The sequence below is a fragment of the Rattus norvegicus genome, chromosome 4 (genome assembly GCF_021556685.1).
Source record: "Rattus norvegicus strain SHRSP/BbbUtx chromosome 4, alternate assembly SHRSP_T2T, whole genome shotgun sequence".
NCBI classification, from domain to species: Eukaryota; Metazoa; Chordata; class Mammalia; order Rodentia; family Muridae; genus Rattus; species Rattus norvegicus.
This window is the reverse complement of record NC_141537.1, coordinates 101,522,779-101,544,815: the sequence shown is the minus strand read 5'-3', so window position 1 is coordinate 101,544,815 and position 22,037 is coordinate 101,522,779. Positions and strand designations below refer to the sequence as shown.

General features: G+C 35.2%; 1 gene segment (V, D, J or C); it reads left to right on the top strand.

The window, feature by feature from the left end:
* Nucleotides 1-20,787: 20,787 nt before the first annotated feature.
* On the top strand, nt 20,788-21,310 carry LOC148006289 (immunoglobulin kappa chain variable 12-41-like). The segment is given in 2 exon segments: nt 20,788-20,864; nt 20,988-21,310. Coding segments are annotated over 2 exon segments (372 nt in total).
* Nucleotides 21,311-22,037: the final 727 nt, after the last annotated feature.

Here is a 22,037-nt window from a genome sequence, read left to right as displayed (position 1 = left end):
AGTAAAATAAAAAGAGGGGGAAGATACACATATACATACCATGACCACCATCACCCCCACAACTACAACCACAAAAACCCAGTATGAATAATAAACATTCCTCACTGATAGCTCTCTACGTCAGCAGCCTCGACTTCCCAATTAAAAAACATAGATTAACATATTAGATTAGAAAACAGAATCTGTATTTCTGCATCATCCTAGAAATTTACCTTAACATCAAAGATAAACATCTCAGGATAAAGTTACAGAAAAAAAGCTGTTCTAGTAAAATGCACCTAAGAAGGAATCCGGTAAAGCCAATTCAATATCTGAGAAAATAGACTTCAACTGTAAGTAAAGTTGATACTTTTGAAATTATTGCACAAAATAGAAACAGAAGGACCATATCCCAATTAGTTTTGGGAGGCCGTAGTTAACCTTATATCTAAGCAATGAAAACACCAAACAAAGAAAATTACAGAACAATTTCCTTTATGTAGAGAAATTGCAAAATTCTCAATACAAATTTTGCAAACTGAATCCAAGAATTTATCAAAAGTGTCATCCACCATGATCATTAGCCTTCAATTGAGAGACTCAAAGGAGGTTCAAAATATGTAAATCAATAAGTATAATCGATTTTATAAGTAATATAAAACAAAAAATATCATCTATGAGCTACAGGAAAGGCTCTTGATAAACTCTAACACCTCTTCTTGATAAAAGATCTGGAGTAGTTAGGAATATAACATAGAACAGGCAGTTAACATCAAGTCCAGAGACAAAATTGACTTAAATGGAGAGAAAATAAAAGTAATTCCCCTAAAATCAGGAAAAATCAAGGTTATTCACTGTTTTGCTATCTATTCAATATTACACTTGAAGTTCTGGTCAATGAGGATATTACTTGAAGCTTAGAAAGAGCAATAAAAAATTGAAGATCATTAGGATATAAGTTGGAAAGAAAGAAATCAAAGTATCTTTATTTGCAGATTATATGATAGTATACATAAGTGACTTTAAAAATTCCAAAGTGTTAGAGTTGGTAAAGACCTTCAGCAATGTAGCTGGTTAAAAAATTAAGTCACAAAACCAGTAGTTTCCTTATATAAAAATGAAAAATTATACTGTCCATTATTTCTTTCTCCCCCTCTCTCCTTCCCAGGTTTCCTTCTGCTTCTACCTTCCACAATAACCCTTTTTCTCCCTCAAGGGAGGACTGAAGAATCCATACCCTGGTCTTCTTTCCTTCTAACATTTTATGGCCTGTGGGTTGAATCATGGGCATTGTGAGCTTTTGGGATAATATCCACTTATCAGTGAGTACATACCATGTGTGTTCTTTTGTTTCTGGGTTAACCCACTCAAGATCATAGTTCTGTCTATTTTTCTGCAAATTTTGTGAAGTTATTGTTTTTAACCATTGAGAAGTACTCTATTGTATAAATGTACCACTTTTCCTGAAACCTTTCTTCTGGTGCGGGACATCTGGTCTGTTTCCAGGTTCTGGTTCTTATAAATAAGGCTGCAATGAACATAGTGGAGCATGTGTCCTAGTTGTATGTTGGAACATTTTTGAGTATATATCTGTCTGTGTACTAATACCATGGAGTTTTTTTTATCAGTATCGCACTGTAGTGAAGTTTAAGGTTAGGAATGGTGATTTCCCTAGAAGTTCTTTTACTGTTAAAAAAATTGTTTTCTCTGTCCTGCATTTTATGTTTTTCTATATGAAATTGAAAGGCTCTTTCCACGTTTTTGTAGAATTGTGTTGGGATTTTGATGGGGATTGCATTGAATCTGTCGATTGCCTTTGGTAGGATGGCCATTTTTACTATGTTAATTCTGCCAATCCATGAGTATGGGAAATCTCTCCGTTTTCTGAAATCTTCTTTGATTTTTTTATTGAGAGACTTGACATTCTGTTCTTGTCATACAGACCTTTCCCTTGTTTATATAGCTACCCCAAGATAAAATGTTGACACATCATACCCAAAATTATGGGACACAATGAAAGCAGTGTTAAGAGGAAAATTCATAATCACTAAGTACACTGGTAAAGAAACTGGAGAGATCTTACACTAGCAACTTAACAGCACTTCTGAGAGGAAAAACACCTAGAACTAAAAGGGAAGCAAACTCTCCCAAGAGGAGTAGATCACAGGAAATACTCAAACTCGGGTCTGAAATCAACCAAATAGAAACAAAGAGAACAATAGAAAGAATCAGCAAAACCAAAAACTGGTTCTTTGAGAGGTTCAACATGATAGATAAGTTCCTAACCAAACTAATTAAAGGGTCCAGAGGCAGTATCCAAATTAACAAAATCAGAAGTGAAAAGTGAGACATGACAATAGAAACGGAGGAAATTAAAAGTCATCAGACCATACAACAAAAGTCTATACTCAACAAAACAGGAAAATCTAAATGAAATGAATGGTTTGCTAGACAGATACCACATACCAAAGTTAAATCAAGAGCCAGTAAACATTCTAAACAGGTCCATGTCCCATAAGGAAATAGAAGTCATTAAAAACCTCCCAACAACAACAACAAAAAAAAAATAACAAAAAACAACCCAGGGCCAGATGGATTTAGTTCAGAATTCTCCTGTACCTTCTAAGAAGACCTGATACCAGTATTCTTCAAACAGTTCCATAAAATAGGAACAGAAAGTACATTACCTAATTCATTCTATGAAGCCAGAATTACTCTGATACATAATCCAGACAAGGAACCTATCAAAAAGAGAACTTCAATACAATTTTGGTTAGGATATCAATGCAAAATACTCAGTAAAGTTCTTACAAACCAAATTTAAGAACACATCAAAATCATCATTCACCACTACCAAGTAGCCTTCATCCCAGGGATACAAATTTGGTTCAATATATGAAAATCTATTAACATAATCTCCTATATTAACAAACTCAAGGGGAAAAAATCACATAATCATCTCCTCAGATGCAGAAAAAGCAGTTGACAAAAACAACATCCCTTCATGTTAAAAGTATTGGAGATATCAGGAATTCAATTCACATACCTAAACGTAATAAAAGTAATTTACTGCAAACCAACAGCCAATAGCAAATTAAGTGGAGAGAAACTTCATGGCATCCCATTAATATTGGGGAGAAGATGAGGATGCCCAGTCTCCTTACATCTATTGAATATAGTACTTGAAGTGCTGGCTAGAACAATAGGACAACAAAAAGAGACCAAGGGGATACAAATGGACAAAGAAGAATTAAAGGTATCACTATTTGCAGATGATATGAAAGTATACATAAGTGACCCCAAAAATTCTACCAGAAAACTTCTCCAGCTGCTAAACGACCTCAGCAAAGTGGCTGGATATAATAAAATTAATTCAAATAAATCAGTATACTTTCTTTATGCAAATTATAAGCGGGCTATGAAAGAAATTAGGAAAAAAACTAACTTCAAAATTTGCAAAGATAATGCAAGATAAGGACATTTTCTATACTCATACTTTAATTTCTTCCTTACCTATCATGAGGGAAGTTTTTTTCTGGTAATGATGAGATGAAATAAAGAGACCCACACCCACATATTTTACAGAGAGTAAAACACATTGGAACACTCTGCTATAATTGGGAACTCTCCATCAAATCTTCCCCAGTAGGGTTAGAGTACCCGGTGGAAAAGGAGGTAGAGAGAGTCCAAGAATGAGAAATGATAAAGGACACCAAGAAAAATTGTTAAATTATCATGATTGACATGCAAATGTACTCACATGGAATGAGTCACCATGCACAGGGCCTACCCAAGGTCTTTCAATTTAATGTCCTAGAGCTAAAAGACATATACACATGCCCCATTCCTAATCCTATGTATTCAATAGATAACCACTTCCAAATAAAAATTTAGTTTCCTAGGAAAGAAACTACTCTAAAGGACACCTTGGATGCATAGCATCAGATGGGAAATAGAAAATGAGCACAAAAGCATTTTGAAGCATCTTTGTCTCATATTATCATGATCATGTTCTTCCTTTTTCATCATTTATACACTATTTTTAAATTTGAATTTAAATTTTATTTATTCATATTTATTCCTTCCTGTTTTTACTTGGCAAAATCTTTGGATATATATTTGCATACATGCATAAACTTCAAGGTTCAAATTTAATTGTATTAGTGTATAAGGAAGTGTGTCTGTATCATGTATTTTCTATTTTGTTCTTTTCTGTCCTTATGTTTTGGCCAATTATAATGTGTTGGTGTTTGGCTTATCTTTTTATATTCATTTTATTTTATTTATTATTATATGATTATATATTATTATCAATTAATATTTTATAGCAGCATGTCTATTTTATAATTATAGAGAGAAAGCTGATGGAAATGGTCATGAGGAGGAGCTGCAACAAATAGAAAGATGATCATTTTTCAATTAAAAAATGAAGGAAAGAAGTAGAGGAGAAAGAAAGGTAAAAAATGCAATAAAGAACAAAATAGAGAAAAAAAGGAAAAATGAAAGGAGGAAAGAAGAAAGGAAGACAGAAATGAAGAAATATTATCCATGATACATTCATTTATAAATGTGTTTTAATAATGCAGCATACACCTTAATATTCTGAGAATGCTGTTTCACTTTAGAGTCTTCTATTATCAATAATTAATGTGTGGCAAATGCACACAAACTTTCCTTGTACTGAATGCCTGCATGAATCCAGGTACTCCATTTCCTCCAAAGACTCAAACTAAATCTGCTCAACTATGATTTTCTAGTTTGATTGATTTTTCTTTTGGGATTAGTAGAATAATCTTAATATATTTAACCATTCTCTTTCTCTTCCTCTCATCCCAATCATACTCAAACCTTTCTTCCCAAACTAACTGGCTATTTATTTCCCTGTCCCATGTGTTCTATCTTTTTTTTTTCAAAATGTGGATGAAACTTTACTACTGTCTTCAATATACAGTAAAATCATTAATCAAATATCAAGTACTTGAAATAGCATATTAGAATCACATATTTAAGTGCAAAGCAAAGGGATAATGTGTAATTTTATAAGCAAATTATCAAATAAAAAGGCAACTTCGCCTAATTGTTGACTTTTCAAATATACTCCACTTAACACCCAAGAAAATGTTTTATACTATAAAATTCTTCTATATATTTTGAGGAATTTTCTAATATATCAAGATTTAGATGAAAAATGAAATTTAAAAATTGTTAGAAACATTAAATATGAACCCAATGTAGAAATCTGAAAATAGACTGTTCCTTTGGCAGAAAATAAATAGCTACAAACATCTCAAAATAAGTACAGTTCAATAGGATAATGGAAAAAATATATCTTTACACTTCGTATTAATACTGATATAAGATCAGTTCAGATTCACTATCATTTTTAGGATATCAATAACTCTGCAACACAAATTTATGAATGTGAAAAATAAAATGTAGGAGGGAGAAACTTCTGCATATATTACACTTCACAGACAACAATTTATACTCTTTACATACAGATCGCGTGGCATGTTTTACTATTCCAAAAGCTGAGCTTTACTGGGTGCTCCCCACTTAACGAGCACACAGTATTTACACTGACTAAGGCCTTTACAGTTTAGTCAACTGAACATGAAATGCACAATCACTAATATGAGCTTATTAAACACAGTTTGGAAGGGAAGGAAAGACATGTTTATCTACGCGAACTTTATCAAGAGCAGCTCTGGACTTTTAGGTTTATTTACTTAATTTTTAAAGAGCAGAGGGTTGCTACCCAACAGCAGGGTCCGGGTCTCAGTCCATTCTTCTAAGTCCTTCAGTGGGTTCAGCTGAAAGGAAAAGGCGGTAGGAAAAACCAACCTGAGTGCTGAAGACTGGGAAATCATACAGTGAAAACCAGATACTCACAAAATACAGGCTTGCACAGACTGCTTGCTCTCGCTTCCGTGCTGCCTATTTTATGCAGTGGTAGGTTCTAGAATGAAGTTTCTTTAAAAAAAATAACATACTTATAATCAAATATCTGTAAGTAGATAAATGACAAAAATTTCCAAATTATCTTCCAATGGATTTTTACTCGTCCAAAGATGTCTCAATGTGAGAATCCCATTGTAGCTTTTTAGAGTAGAGTCTAAGTCAAACAAACACATTGAAAATTTGAAGTTACAATTCCCACTTGAGGGTGGAATGTGGCAAGTTTATATGGGGGAAGAGAATAATTTAGTCACTATAATTTTTGCAGGACCACATATTTTCCAAAATTTTACATAATTTGTGACTTTTACCACCTAAAAATCCCACTGAAGGATTGTACTACATTTCAGTTATCCATCTATCTTTTGGTGTACATTTAAGTCATTTCCATTTTCTAGCCATTGTGAATAGAGTTTTAAAATATATGGATGCACTTTCATGTCTGTTGTAGGCTAGAGAGTCCTCAGGCATGGCATAGCTGGGTAGTATATTAATAAAATCTGTAGCTGTGTGAGAAAGTTGCACACTGATTTCACAGTTGTTGCATTCTCACCAGCACCGAATTGGAGCTCCTCTTTATTCCTGTCCTCATTGCTCAAGAGTTTTGGAAGTCTCTGTTGCAGTTATTGAGGCTTTTCAAAAGCTCCAACATAGGTTTTATATAATATATATGCTCTAGCTTTGTTATGTGGCCCAAGTGAAGGGAACAGTTGCTTCTTTAAATGGAAATGATGAAATTTTCTCTCCTGATCTAGTGGGTCTTTTAAGTAGCATGGAAAACGTACTGTGGAAGTAATTTGTTTGAAGCTTCTAAAAATACCTCTGTGGCACTCTTCATCACTCTTGTTGAAAAGACATTCAAGGCACAATATTTGTCTTTATTTGGAAAGTGCTAAAAATATTTTGATATCTCTACCTATAAAATTCTTCTATATGTTGGTAGACTGTAAACTGTTATAACAAATTTTTTTCTATTCTTGGTAGAAATATGTCTTTATAGGAAATCCAGATTTTTTTACTTCTTTGTAATGAAATCTCAATACTGTGATATTCACGAGTTGTTATGATTCATGGAATATTCAGACAATTTAAGATGCTTCAGCCAAAACTGTAAGAAAAATTCCAAGCCATGGAATAAGACCATGGTTTTGAGGTGCTCTTCACTTCAAACTACTGAATATATCTTAGTGATTTATGCGAATTGTACTAATTATGTAACCATGTAAATAGTAGCCAAGTCTCCTTTAAATTTCAACATCTCTTATGGTAATCAGCAAAAGGGTAAATACTGTAAGAAGTCACTAGGAGCTTGGTCGGTCATCCAGGTCTTTTTTTGTATGTAATATGAAGTCAGTATGATTTGCATAAGTATTTCTTCTTTCTAGTGTCCTGCCTCTTAGAGTATTATAAGAAGGTTTCTCGCGGCTGTGTCATAATCCACATAAACTCAGGGAAAGCTCAAGGATGGTATTCACACCTCAGTTCTTGTCCTTTTGCTTTTCTGGATTTCAGGTATGACTGTTCAGACATTGAAAAAATGTTGAGATGTCATTTAAATAGAAAAATTTCTTGCTTTATTTGGAAGCCAGCATCACATAGAATTTTACTTTTTGTTTAAAAAATGATACAATAAAAATCCTTTATTTTTCTACGTAATTTAGAAGTGACGTTCATATTCAAAGTCGTGATCTACTAATATGTCTCCTATATTTCCAGCCTCGAGAGGGGATATCGTGTTGACTTAGTCTCCAGTCATGCTGTCTGTGACTCCAGGAGAGAGCATTAGTCTCTCTTGCAGGTCCAGTCAGAATATTGGCACTAACATACACTGGTATCAGCAAAAATCAAATGAGTCTCCAAGGCTTCTCATCAAATATGCTTCCCAGTCCATCTCTGGAATCCCCTCCAGGTTCAGTGGCAGTGGATCAGGGACAGATTTCACTCTCAGTATCAACAGAGTAGAGCCTGAAGATTTTTCAGTTTATTACTGTCAACAGAGTAACAGCTGGCCACCGCAGTGATGCAGACCATAGAAAAAAATCACCAGGAAAGCAGAAGAATGAGGCTGGTATACTTTAACTTTTTGGTGGTGCCTCAGCCTTCTTCAGAATGCTTCACAGATGCAGCCATGTGTAGTATTTACAGAAACATGTGGAATGAGGAAACCCTAAAGTCCCACTTTTCTCTGAAATACCTTTACTCTATTTTACCTCTAGAATACCTAGACTATAATTGCCTTTGTCTAGTCAGACAGTCTTCTTACAGTGTATTGCGACCTGAGAAAAATCTCAGTGATGGACAAAAGGAATGATTGATTATTCCATACCCTTAAAATTGTGGGAAATTCAGATGACGCATTGTCTGAAACCACGTCATATAGTTTACTCCTGCCCCCAAAAAGACTGAAGAGCTCAGACTCAGAGAGTCATGTCTTTGTTGCAAAGTTCCCTCTGCATACTTTATAGTAAGTGAACTACTCTTCAAAACAAAGTATTTTTATGTGTATTTATTTATATAAATTGTTCAATTGAGCTTGGAAAAGATGGCAATTTTCTTGAACACAGGTTTAGAGTTACTACTTAACAGACAAAAAGAGAATAAAGCAATAAAACTATGCTTGTCAATTGAAGGTTTCATAAATCTCTGGACATATTTTGAATCAGTGTAAGTTAACTGGGTGAAAAATGAAGTTATTTTTATAAACAATAGCATCTTGGAGCATATTCTATCATTTTGATTCACTTTTGCCACCATAAAATTTTATGGAAATTGATGAAGTTGTAATTTTACCCTTCCATTTGAAAAACATCAGTGAAATGTTTGTAAGTGACAGGTCAGTCTTTGAAAAGGAAAATAAGGATGGTGATAATTTTTGCTAAGTATGCAAACAGTTCTGACACATCTCTTGATGATTTAAAACAGACAAAAAACTTAGCAGAAAAGAATCTTCGAGCCTTAAGTAAGAGGGCCTTCATCCAGGATTGCATACTATAGGGTAGGGCTTACCAGCGAAAAGTTAATTCTGAAAAAGTGATTAAGAATTTAAAATGTACATGACCTACAATGTCCTGTGATCTTATTTATTCTAGCAATTTCATATCATGATTGCTTATATTCTAGGGATTGTGAATACCTTCTAGTTATGACAATACATATTCTCTCTAACTTATCTTTCACAAAATTTTGCTACATGTTTATGTTTGGAGATAATGCATACCATAATTATACATTTTATCTGGTATTTAAGCTTATATTTTAAGATGTGTGATTTTGTGTTTGAGTCTGATTATTGAACTCATTAATTTTACATATTTTTATATTTATTCTTCTAATTCTTTACCATGTAAACTTAAAAAGAGATAATCTAACACCTAAATGCTCTTCCTGATTTTGAATCATATCAAAATTAAAATTAAAAACAACCAAAATATCCAGAAAATTATTGGCTAAATCTTCTCACCTCAAATATCCAAGAGTAAAAATGAATAATATTCCAGTATGTAATTATAATGCATTTAATTTCTACACACTGTCCTTTCTCATTTCTAGATATTATGAATAGAGCAACAGTGACTTGGATGAGCCAGTGGCTCTTCATAGGTTGCAGAGTCTTTGGGTATAAACCCGAAAGTAACATAGTTGGATCTTGAGGGAGATCATATGCCTAGTTTTCTGACCAACCTCCACACTGATTTCCATAGTGCTGTAAGAGTTTGTACTTCCACCAGCTGTTTTCCTTTTCCAGCATCCTCATCACCATGAGCTGTCATTTCCTTTGCTGTTCTTGGTTATTTTGACATCCTGACTTGCATAAGGGGAAAACAACAAAAAAAGTGGAAATGGACAGAAATTTCTGTCCTTGAGCAAGAAACTATCTTCAAAGAACACCAGCTTGCAAAGTAAAATTATTTTTCTCTAATGGATTCTCACTGGGTGTATAAAGCAAAGTTAAGGATGGGGAGGGGTTAGGGGATGTTGGCCCAGAAACCAGGAAAGGGAATAACATTCGAAATGTAAATAAATACTCAAGTTAATAAAGAAAAAAAGAAAAAAAAAGAATAGGATCATTCCCATAGATGCCAAGCAGAAATGAACTCAGTGGTACTCTTGTATGCTTTTGGCCTTGTTTTGCTTAAAAAATTTGTTATATTACAGGTCTTTTGCTTGTATATAGATTTGGAATGTTTATTGGTTTGTTTTTTTGTTGACATGTTTCAAAGGGCCTTTGGTTTTTCTTTTTTTTTAATTCCTTTTTTATTGCTATTGTTATTCTTGAAAAATTTTCTTATTGCTGTTATGTTTTTAATATTATTCTTTTGGGGTTTTTTTTGGTTGTTCTTATTGCTATTGACAGGTTTTTGTTTTCTTTTTTCTTCCAAAAGAAAGAATAAAGGAAGGGCATGTACTTGGGTATCTGGGAAGATATGGAGGATGTGAGATACATTGAGGAAGAGAAACTGTGACCAAAATATATTGTCTAAATTTTTAAATATATATTTAAAAATAAATAAAAATTCAAAGCATAAATAGAGGAAATATTTCTTTACTATAATATTTCTTTTCTGTAAATATTTCTTCACTGTATCTTTACATCACAATGCCCAGTTTCCTACCACAGACAAGAGTACATTTAATTGATTCTCTTAGCTGTAATTAACTATTGTAGAAGTGGCAGATTAGTAGCAGTCAGCTTTTTTGATTAAGTACATGCCCTACAATGTGCTGTGATGACATTTATTGTAGCTAGTACTTCAAATGTGTCTCATGTCCTCAAATTATGCAGTTAGTGTTGAAGAATGGAAATGAAATATCCCTGATTAAAGAGAAGTATTTTATGTTTAATTGAATCTGATTTCCATACTTATCAGTCAGAAAGTTTCCATCTCTCAGTTTCTATTAGTAAATCCTCCAAGACAAGAGAGAAATCAGCTGGAGTACTCAGTGCTCAGCCCACAGAATGGGATCTCTATCTCCACTTTTGTGCTTTCTGGTGTACCCTTCAGGTGAGAATAAGAATAAGATTACAAACCACAACCACATTACAACTGGAGCATAGTCACAAACTTTGAAGAAAACTGACAATTCAACTGCAGGTCTCCAAGACTTCTACCATTTGTTGTGCTGTGGTGGGTTCCGCATCTGATGTTCTGCCACAGGGCTCAGAGAGGCAAGTTGTGGGAAGTTCTACTGTGTTTACCTCATGCTGATGCAGGGCAGGTGTTGGGCCATAGGGCAGCCCTGGAATACCACTCCAGGAAGGGGAAAACAGGAGATGGCTCGGGGCATCAAGGCTGGTTCTCAGACTCTTGGGCATGCAGGCAGCTGCTGGGATGCTGTATAAGAGAAAAGAACAGAGTGGGGACTTTCAAACTGGATCTAGCCTGTAATCAAGGGAGATTCAGAGGGTGGGTTGGGGGGGGGTCTGGCTGATCCTGTGGGAGAGTTGTTGGCTTGACAGCTGCAGGCTGAAGGCTTGCTGGTGGTGGTGGCAGCCATGGCTGGAAGGGTAGAGTGACCTTCTCAGGGAGATTTGATGGCAGCTCTGTAGGCAAAGGCCTTCTATATGCTCCCCATGGAGTATCCCATTGAAAAGAGAAAGTTTGTGGTTTTAGACATTTATTGTCATGGTGGGAAGTAGATGAGTAAAATTGTACACCACTTCTCAGGGTGAGAGTGAGATTTAACACCTTTTGCAGGGAGGAGTGTCTGGGAAGGAAAGTTCATTTGGCTAAGCCTCCAGGCCTTTAGGTACCTCATTATAATGCAGATTTGACTTGAGCCTTTGTGACTTCAAGTCACAGCCTCTACAGGTGGAGGGGTTTGGGGTTTTGCCCTTACCTGATTGATGGCCAAAATCTATGGAGGACTGGTGCTAGTGACAAGGCCTGGTTTCCCAGGTGTCAGGCAAAATGTCTAAAATTCCTTTGGGTCATTGGGGTTTCTAGCCTTTGCTCAACCAGGACCCAGGGTATCTTTCATGGTCCCTCAACCATTGTCCTGAGAAGAATCTGTAATTTTGAATTTTCTCAACTGTGTGAAGGGTGCCTTAATTTGTTTTCTAATATCTCAATATGTTTCATAAATAGATCAAACAGTATTATCTTTCATTAGAGAATAATAATAATTATCTATTTTATTATTGTTGTATTGTTACTACTGGTGTAATAAAACACAATACTAAAAGTATGTTTTTGTGGAAATAATTTATCTTATACTTCTGAATTATAGTGCATCATTGAAGGAAATAAGGACAGCAACACAAACAGGGAATAGGCCTGGAAGCATTAGAAAAGCTAAGGACTCTTGCTCAACCTCTTTCTTATAGAATTCCAATGAAAATAGTCCATAATGGAGTAGTTTCTCTCCCATACATAACTAATTTAAAGCTGCCCCCAAGGTTTACCTAGAAGTCCAGTCTTATGAATGCACTTTCTTAATTGACAATCCCTCCTCTCTGATAACTTTAGTTTGTATCAAGTTGAAAGAAAATTATCCAGTCACTTTTATTGATATCAACTCCTGTACTATCTGTGTGAATTACATTGCCACCTCTCCATGTTAACACACTATTTTAGATACTATACTACAGAAGTAATGGGCATCAGGCACCTAACAGAAGGTGAGAGAAGGGGGAGGGGAGTTTCCTGAACTATAAAATGTCTGTGAGTCATAATTGAAACAGTTGGTTTAAGACATTGTTCAGAGGCCCATGTTCTCACTATGTTGACCTATGACATCCATTTGAAGAATTTACAGTAGCTTGCAGATACCATGTTTTTGTTATACTACTAGGATAGATGGTATTCTTTGACTACCTCTTGGTCTCACACACAAATGACATTTTGCAATTTAGACAGATGCTATGGTTCTGGCCATGTGTAGACAATTAACTGCAATTGGCCTAAACAAAAGTTAGTCAGGGATTCCCATGTACTCCATGCCCTTGAATTCTATTCAAAGGAAGTCTCCTTGGCTACAGAAAGAATATATATATATATATATGAAACTGAGCCTCACAAGATTAAGTCACAGCTTTTATCCTAATATTCTCTAAAGAATGATGCCCAAAGAGATGATATATGATAAGAATCAGTACATATCAAGCTGGGAATGAGGGCAGTATAAAATTTTTGATATGAGTATAATTATTTTTGAAATATAGAGATATATATCTGATTAATCCATATTTTGAGAAAACATCAAGTCATTTTTTGTACATGTACTCATTTATCACTTATGTTTCCTGTTTCTATAACAAAGTATCAGAGTGTATATAGTTAATAAAGAAAAGGTCTTAAACCAGAGTTTTTTATTCTGATGTACAAAATCAAAGTTTGTCATCATCTTTCTGGAGTTAGAAATTTTTCATTATACTATATTTCCATAGATGGCGCCAAGCGTCTGAATAACTGTAAAATCCTTTAAATTGTTTTACATTTTTGAGCATGTGAAAACTTTCAGTTTTAGACATTGAAAATAAGTTCTCCAAAACATATCTACCTACACACTGCTGAGCAACTTGCTACTGATAGAATTGGAGAGGGGAAGCTAATCTTTTCAACTATGTACTTACTGATAACCCTAAGATCTCCAAATGGTAGTTCTAATCCAATGGCCCATCAGACTTTCAACCTGTGGGTTGAGACTACTTTGAGTGTCAAATGACCCTTTCACAGAGATCATTAACAATCATTAGAAATATCAGATATGTGAATTATAATTCATAAGAATAGCAAAATGACAGTTATGAAATAGTGGCTTTAAGTAATTTGGTACTTGAGAGTCACCAGAACATGAGAATCTATATTAAAATGTTACACCATTAGGAACTTAGAGAATCACTGGTCCAACACCTGGCTTTAAATAAACTCAATAGGGTATAAAGCCAAAAAAGAAAAAAAAAAACAATGTCCCAATTCTGGGGAAGGGACTTGGATGGAAGAGTGCAAGAGTATAGACATGGGAGAAGATTGGGGAAGAGAATAATCAGAATTTATTACATAAATGTATGAGATCGTCAAAGACATTGTATACATTTTAAGGGTAAAGGCAACTAAAGGGGGGAGGGAGTGTGCATTAAAAAGGAAATTCCCATGAAAATGCAGTTAGTTGAGTGGGGCAAGGAAAGGAATCCCGAAGAAAGTATAGCTAGTGAATTTGACTCTTATGTGTGCCAAAGAAATCACACATTAAACAGGAAAAGTTTATTGTTTTCAGTATTGTTTGTATGTTTGGTATAATTTGTTTCTACCTGCATGATTGTTTTGCACTATATGCCTGTGTATTCGAAGGCCCAAAGTTGATATTAGGAATTGTCCTTCATCATTCTTACCCATTTTTCTTTGCACCAACTGTCTCAATCAAAGACACAACGAGGTTGATTGCTTTGTGGATAGTTTGGACTGAATGTTATTTCTTAGCTTTTTTGATGCTGGAACTACAAGTGTGCCAGCCCACAATACATAGGTATGAGAATTACGAATCCAAACTCTGGTCTTCAAAATGGTATGGCAAGTCATTTATAAGCATTGAGTTTTCTCTCCGCTTACAATCTAGTGACTTTAAAATATTGGGACTACTTTCATAAACATGAATAAGTATGCAGAATACAATAAAATATTATTTTTAATTTTCAGGGATAAATATACTGAGCGAATGTTTCCAATTTCCTGAGCATGAAAAAACGCTGAATAATATTTCTATTTTTTCATGAATTATTTATTGTATCATTTAAATTTCACAGTTTCACGGTTTACACAGCCTAGTATGAGTTTGACATGTGTCTCAGCTAGTTTAAGCAAGAAACCCTGAGTTCCATTTACACTATGAAGGGAACCTATAGCACTGATGTATCATACATTTCTATGGCACTAGAAAAGATCCTTAAATATTTAGAATACAGTAAGAATAATATTTGAAAAACTAAAAATATTTCATGTGATTTGAAACCACCTCAAAATCGAGTATTCATGCTTATATGTACAGCAGTATATAGGAGGAATGGGTCAGCAAGCTGTCATTTGCTGCTTGCAGTGGTCCACTTGTATGCAACAGTAACTTGTGTGCCTGCTACACCCTATAACCAGCCTGACACCTGGACACAAAATATGACAGAGTGCATGATCAGAACAACCAAACAGGTGGTTTGAGCTTCATGCTCATGTACCAGTGTGGCCTTGGTGGAGAATATAAAGGCTTGCCCACTTCCTGAAAAAAGAGTCTCTTTTTGCCCATTACCTTACTCCTGAAGTCTGTGTGGTTGACCCTTCAGCTTTTTACTCTGACATCATCCCCAGGGTTTTGGTCATGGTCACAAGCAACACTAGTGTATTCAATGTATATACAATCGCTGTGCATATTCAGCATGGTGATGGGAATCAATTATTGGGCAATTGCTTAGAATTTTCAAGAAGTACAAGAGGAAGGCAGACAGGCAGAAAGAAAGGAAGAATGTGAGAGAAAGAGAGTGAAACAGCAGAATGCACTAAGAAGAATAAACATAAATTGCATAGTAGAGAAATATATCTACAAGAAAATAACAGCAGTCCATGTTCTTTTTATATATTTCACACGCAAGTGGAAGTTCATATGGGAAAATGAGAATGAGTGCGTGTAAGTGAAGTACCGAAGCAGGCCAGAAGACAGCTGGAGCTGTATTCATTTGTGAAACATAAGGAGGATGCCTACAAAGGAATTTGTTTTCTTTGGGAGGACAGTATCTTATCTTAACTGATGAGACATTTTCCCCAGCCCTGCAGTAAGAATAACAAAACTTTATCACACTGACTTGCCTCTCTATGGAAGAATTGAAATCTTCTTTGGGGAAAATTGATTCTGTTTACTATGATTAACTTGAATAATGTTTCAAAATGTAATATTTTTATAAAGGGGAATTTAATATATTGATACAATGTATTTGATATTGTCATTCCCCTCTCTTCCCTGAATCTACAACCCATTCCTCATCCCCTAACTTCAGGTCTCCATATAAATATACATAAACCCTGAGTACAATATACCCAAAACAGTGCGTCAAGTGTGGGTTTATCATATACTAATAGATGTAGGAACAGCCACTGGAACAAGCATGGTAAATTTATCAGAGACAAGATTCTAAGAGAACATTGTCTCTCCCTCTCTTAGAAGCCATTAACTATCAAAAAGTCATCAGTTAGTGGTACAAGGACATGAGATCCTCAAACTACATGCTTTGGGGCTGATGGACTTAATGTCTTGCATGTCTCATCCAGACAGCCACAGCGGATGTTAGGTCATGAAAGCAGGAGTCTTGTTAGGTCCATAACACTGTTTTGCTATGTTTCTTCCTCACTTTGTTTCTTACACTCCAAAAGTTTTGTGATCTATAGAAATTTTATTTGAATGTTTTAAAAGATATATCAAGAATTTTTAGTCAGTCACTAATATTAGCTTTCCCAGAGAAGACATGAATTAATTGGTGTGGCTTAGGGCTCTCACAACAACAGAGGGTCTCAGTCTCATCTCTGTGCTCTCTGTTGTTCTTCAACTCTGGGAAAATTAGGAATGAGCAAAATGATTCCCAGATTTTCCTTCTTAAGGAAGTTCCAGAATGATTTCACGGCTGTGATTACTACCACTCATGAACCTGAGAGACTTGCTTTGTTAAAAAACAGATCTTAAAAATACAACCATTTCCTTTGAAAATTTTAGGGTGCAATACTCATATAAGTTGAACACATTCTCTACCTCTATTGGATTTTCCACACCTTTCAATTCTAAATTAATACAGGATTCTAATTAAATTTCAAGTCATGACAGTTGTCTCTATATTGAGGACTGAATCATCAACTGCAGAACTAGTCCCATAAGAAATAAGATTTCTGTTTTAAAATCAGATGCCTAGTCACTCCATGAGTAGACATATCCTCTCTGACTGAGGTCAGACAAGTGAGCTCAGTTAGGGGAATAGGATCCATAAACATACAACAGAGTCAGGTGCATGGAAAGGAGAGGAAAAAATGCTGTAAGACTTCATGTCTGCACCTTCAAAGACACTATTTTTATCTAAATTGCATTCACATAATCCAGGGAGTGTTACTTTGTTGACAAAGCTTCATACTCATGGTAATTGATTGTTAAAACCGTTATTCCCTTTCCCAATTTTCCTTTCTTGTCCCAAAATAATAAATTACTTGCTATGTGTCCATATAGCCAATAATATCAGGCTGAGAATGAACTTTTAGAATTGTGAAGCTTTATTTAAGGACATGTTCTTTCAGCATTTTATAGCAGAGGAAAGTACACAGCCCGAGGAAGAAGAACAGAGCCAAATTTCTGTAGAGGTCTATACTGGAGTCATAGCCTTGTCTCTGGAACTTTTTGGCATCCTATATTCATCAACCCACTCTTTTAAACCAATTTGGGGACACAATTAACATTTGAGTATAAGTAGTTAGATTTTTTTCTTTCTTCCAAATCCACTGAGATGTACCCCACCTACCATACTATACAAATGTACACCCTCTCTGATCAAAGCTCCCTGTAAAGTTGTCTACTGCTTCCATGATAAACCATGTTTTCCTTCTGATTGGAACCATTACTATTTATTGAGAACCATATAATTATCGATGCCTGGATAAATTGTTCACAGAGTATTGTGAATGGTTTTTTTAATTTCTTAAATTTTTAGAAACTTTACATATCTGAGAATATCGATGCTCAAAAATAGAAGAGATTTCTAAATGATGAGGTTGAAGAAAGAAACTCCTTTAAATAGTGTAATACTTAAGGCCGTTATTAGACAAACTTACATAACATTATTATCTGAATAAAATGTTCTTGTTAGTATCATCAAGAGTTTTCAACGTTGAGAAACTTGAAGGCCATAGGAAGACATACTCAGTAAGTCTATGAAAAAAAGATGAGACAAAATGCACCTTCCATACTATTTCTCCAGCTTCATCTCAAAAGATCATGATAGACAGTTAAAATTCATCAACATGTGACATATTTGGTATGGTATGAATTGATTCAATACATTTTACTTTGTGTTTTTTTTTTCTGTTTTCAAAGACTCCTTGCAGAGTCTTATAAATGAGAATCTTATTACAGCACTCCTACATTTATAGCCATGAAGAAATTGGCTGTTAACCAATGGGAATGTGAACTTCAGATCTAGCAAGTCTCTTCTCAGTCTTGTGAGACAGATTTGAGGGCTTACACTTTCTTGATGCTAAATAAGTATCACCCTATACTTTGATGTTCCAGTCATCAAGACATTGATCAAAATCCAGGCACTGGACCAATGAGAGTAAAATTAATCCAGCCTTCTTATAGGTGATGCATGTTTTTCTCTGAGTAATCACATTGTTTTACATATTTCTATGAATAAGGAATTTTGTTGCCATAGATGGTTAACCAGAAGTCCAAGAGTATGATCATCGATGGACTTTAGTGTTATTTGATCTAAGACAATGAAATGTGTTGGAAAATATGCTTCCAGAGGATTATGAAAAAAGGCTGATTTAGAGAAGTGAGAGACTCACCAAGTTCTATCCATTTTTTCATGTAACTTATTTTATAATAATATTAGAATGTTCTTTGACTGTAACCTCATGAAGGAAACAAAGGAAGAGGTAGTCACCTGAAAAACTTAGGCACTATATCAATCTTTCCACAAAGCAGAACTGTTACAAGTGAAGTCAAACATTTCAGGTAGTAAGAAAGGAGACAATCTTCTCTGTTGAGTTACTCACATGTGAACCAATATAGCACCAAGAGACATTGTAGTCAGCCAGCAGCATTCCTGACCTTGGACCTAGGTAGCAATGAATTTAATCCTGCCTTTCTGCAGAGAACATATCAGGCCATTTGATTACCCTCTGTTTAAGTGTCTGTGCCACACTTTGATGAAACTGTATAATACATTAGGATTTTGATGAACTATGTTTATTGGCATGTTTTTAATTGTTTTATCAAAGCATGTATATATGGTCTCACTACACAAATTATCTTCATATTAAAGGATATTATTAGTGCTATATGCAAGCTTGGTATGTCTATTTCACATAAATTAATCTCTGATATATCTCTGAGTGGAAATTCTATGGCTGCCTACTTCAGAGTCACCCTCCTCATAAATTTATCAAATCAATCATTTTTTTAACCTATCCATTATCCACTTCTTTGTGACAGCTCTCTTCTGCCCATCATCTTCAGCCCATGAGTGGGTAATTTCATCCAGTAAAATCTCTATTTCCAATAGAATGCTTCTCTGTACACGTAAAACTTTTTCCATTCAACCTTTGTTAGAAACTCACTCTAAGTCTGGACACAACTTTAACTTCCCTTGTATACCTTCTACATTTTCTTCTTTATATGATTCTTTCATTACACAGCTTGAGTCTTTCTGTCCAAAACTTAGACTGACATACATGTCCTTTTAATATTTTGAAAATATATGGTGCCCATAGCATATGAAAGTTTTGGATCCACTGTACATTTAAGGACATAAATAATTATATCTGAGAGAATACTCATGAACATAGAATAAAATAATTTGTGTTAAAATTGGGAAGAAGACAGATGACATGATCTGAAGACTCACAAGTACATTGGATATAGGTATAATCCCAGATGAATCTATAAAAGGTGCTCATATGTAAAGAGCAGAGAAAACGCATGCCATTGTGCCTGAATGGAAGCAATTATTGAGTAGCTGATTTACCAGGATTAAATAAAGTGAGATTGTTTAACAGAAAAGATGTTATTTTTGTGAGATTCCGTCTTTATTTACTCAGTATTGTTTATTGTCAGTTTGTTCTCTTACTCTTCTGGGATCACTGTGAACAAAGGGTTGCACAGTAAGCTGTGCTCAGTCCAAAGGGATACATCTGCAAAAGGTTTACTTACCCAAATCCCAGGAAGCTTTGAAGAAAAGGAAATGGAAAGACTGATAGAGCCAGAGGATCATGGAATTTTCTGTGAGGTTGTGTCTCCTAGTAACAACAGAAACTTCTCATAAAACATTGAAAATATGAGAACTCAAATGTGAGTTGAGCAAGTAGGACAGTAATGACTGTGGCAAACAGAATGGGCCACAGCTCATGAGGCTCCACATCTACAAAAAATCACTATGGAATAGAGGATAAAGTTGTTAGCAGAAGTGGTGCTCTTCCCTATGGAAGAGCATACCAATGGATTATCCAGGATGAAAAGATCTGTCCTATAAACATACACAGAAGTAGTACTCTGTGGAGTGTACAAGATATATTTAGGAATGTGCCTGTGTGTATGTGTATATGTGTGTGTGTGTATTTGTGTGTGTGTGTGTCTATAGCAGTGTAAGTTCACAGAAAAAAATGGATAAAAAGGCCATGAATTTTAAAAATAACAGTGACAAGTATGGGGGAGACTATTAGTAAGGAAAGGGAAGAGAACAATATTCTAACTAAAAGTTAGGCTCACAAACATAGGTAAAGGAAAAAAAATAGAAGAACCTGTATGGCCACAATTGCATCTACAACTCACTTTGAAAGGAAAATGGAACCAGTTATGTACTGCCTAGAACAGTACAATATTGGAAAAACCTGGATATGGAAGAAAACACATGGTAACTCTGAATAGAACATGATAGAAATCAAAATAATGTTTCACTCATAGACTATGGCCCTTGTTTATTGTTCAAACAGTTGCACATTCTCTACATATAAACCTTTACTGTGTCTTAATTGGAGAATCAAGAGAACCACAGGCCTCTAATGAGTACTGACCTGATGAACCCTGTAGCTCTACCTACCCTTTGCTGATTTGCATATATCCAAAGCACTGACATGAGGACTTCTTCATAATCAGGTCAAACCCTGTGTTGGAGTCAGCCTCACACAGATCACACACAGACATGGCTATTCCCACTCAGCTCTTGGGGTTGTTGTTACTGTGGATTACAGGTAAGGAAAACAGCACTTAACATTTATTCAATTCCTGTAATAAATGTTTCTTTATCTCCGTGAAAATCCTCTTGTAACAGAGTTAATCATGTCTGGATTTTTTTTTCAATTTTCCAATCTTAGATGCCATATGTGACATCCAGATGACACAGTCTCCACCTTCCCTGTCTGCATCTCTGGGAGAAACTGTCACCATTGAATGTCGAGCAAGTGAGGACATTTACAGTAATTTAGCGTGGTATCAGCAGAAGTCAGGGAAATCTCCTCAGCTCCTGATCTATTATGCAAGTAGCTTGCAAGATGGGGTCCCATCACGGTTCAGTGGCAGTGGATCTGGCACACAGTATTCTCTCAAGATCAGTGGCATGCAACCTGAAGATGAAGGGGTTTATTACTGTCTACAAGGTTCCAAGTATCCTCCCACAGTGATTCAAGCCATGACATAAACCATGCAGGGAAGCAGAAGTGAGAGTACAGGGTGCCCCTAATGATTCTCTTGATGTCTCCAGCTGCTCAACTGCTGTGAGTTTTTCTCTTTGCTAGGGATGTTTTATACATAGGAGTCAGAGAAATTATTCTGTGTCATAAACCCTTGTTTCTTCCCCATGTCTATTATGAAAAGAAAGGAATGGTTTACACTACTTATTAAAAATAAGGAAAATAAAAACAGTAAAATAACTGTTTATCTATAGCAGAAAGTTCACAGTAGTGGCAGGGAGGGAAGGGAGGGAGGGAGAGACCTTGAGTTATTTTGGAAGGAAAAATTTATCTATTTATAGGATTAATATACTGGGGAAGAAGTCTGGGAAAATAGATTAATGATTATGAACATTGACTGTTCTTCCACGGGAACTGGATTCAAGTTCCAACATTCATTTGAATTCTAGCTTTTGATAATTCCAATTCAAGGATTCCTTTTAAGCTGCTCTTCCTTCCTTTGAGTGAAGGAATTTGTGCCTGTGTTGAGGCAGGTAAGCAAACTGCATAGAGGCAAGGAAGAAAACATTCAAATTGATTTCTCAAACTTGGACCAGATTTAGGTAGTTTGTTCTCATTAATTATATTCCCAACAAATTTAAACACAGTATAGTTTTGGAAAATGTTTCCTGATGTAATACTACTCCCTGATGGAACACTACAAAGAAGTGTTATTAAACAGAAACTCAAACCAGG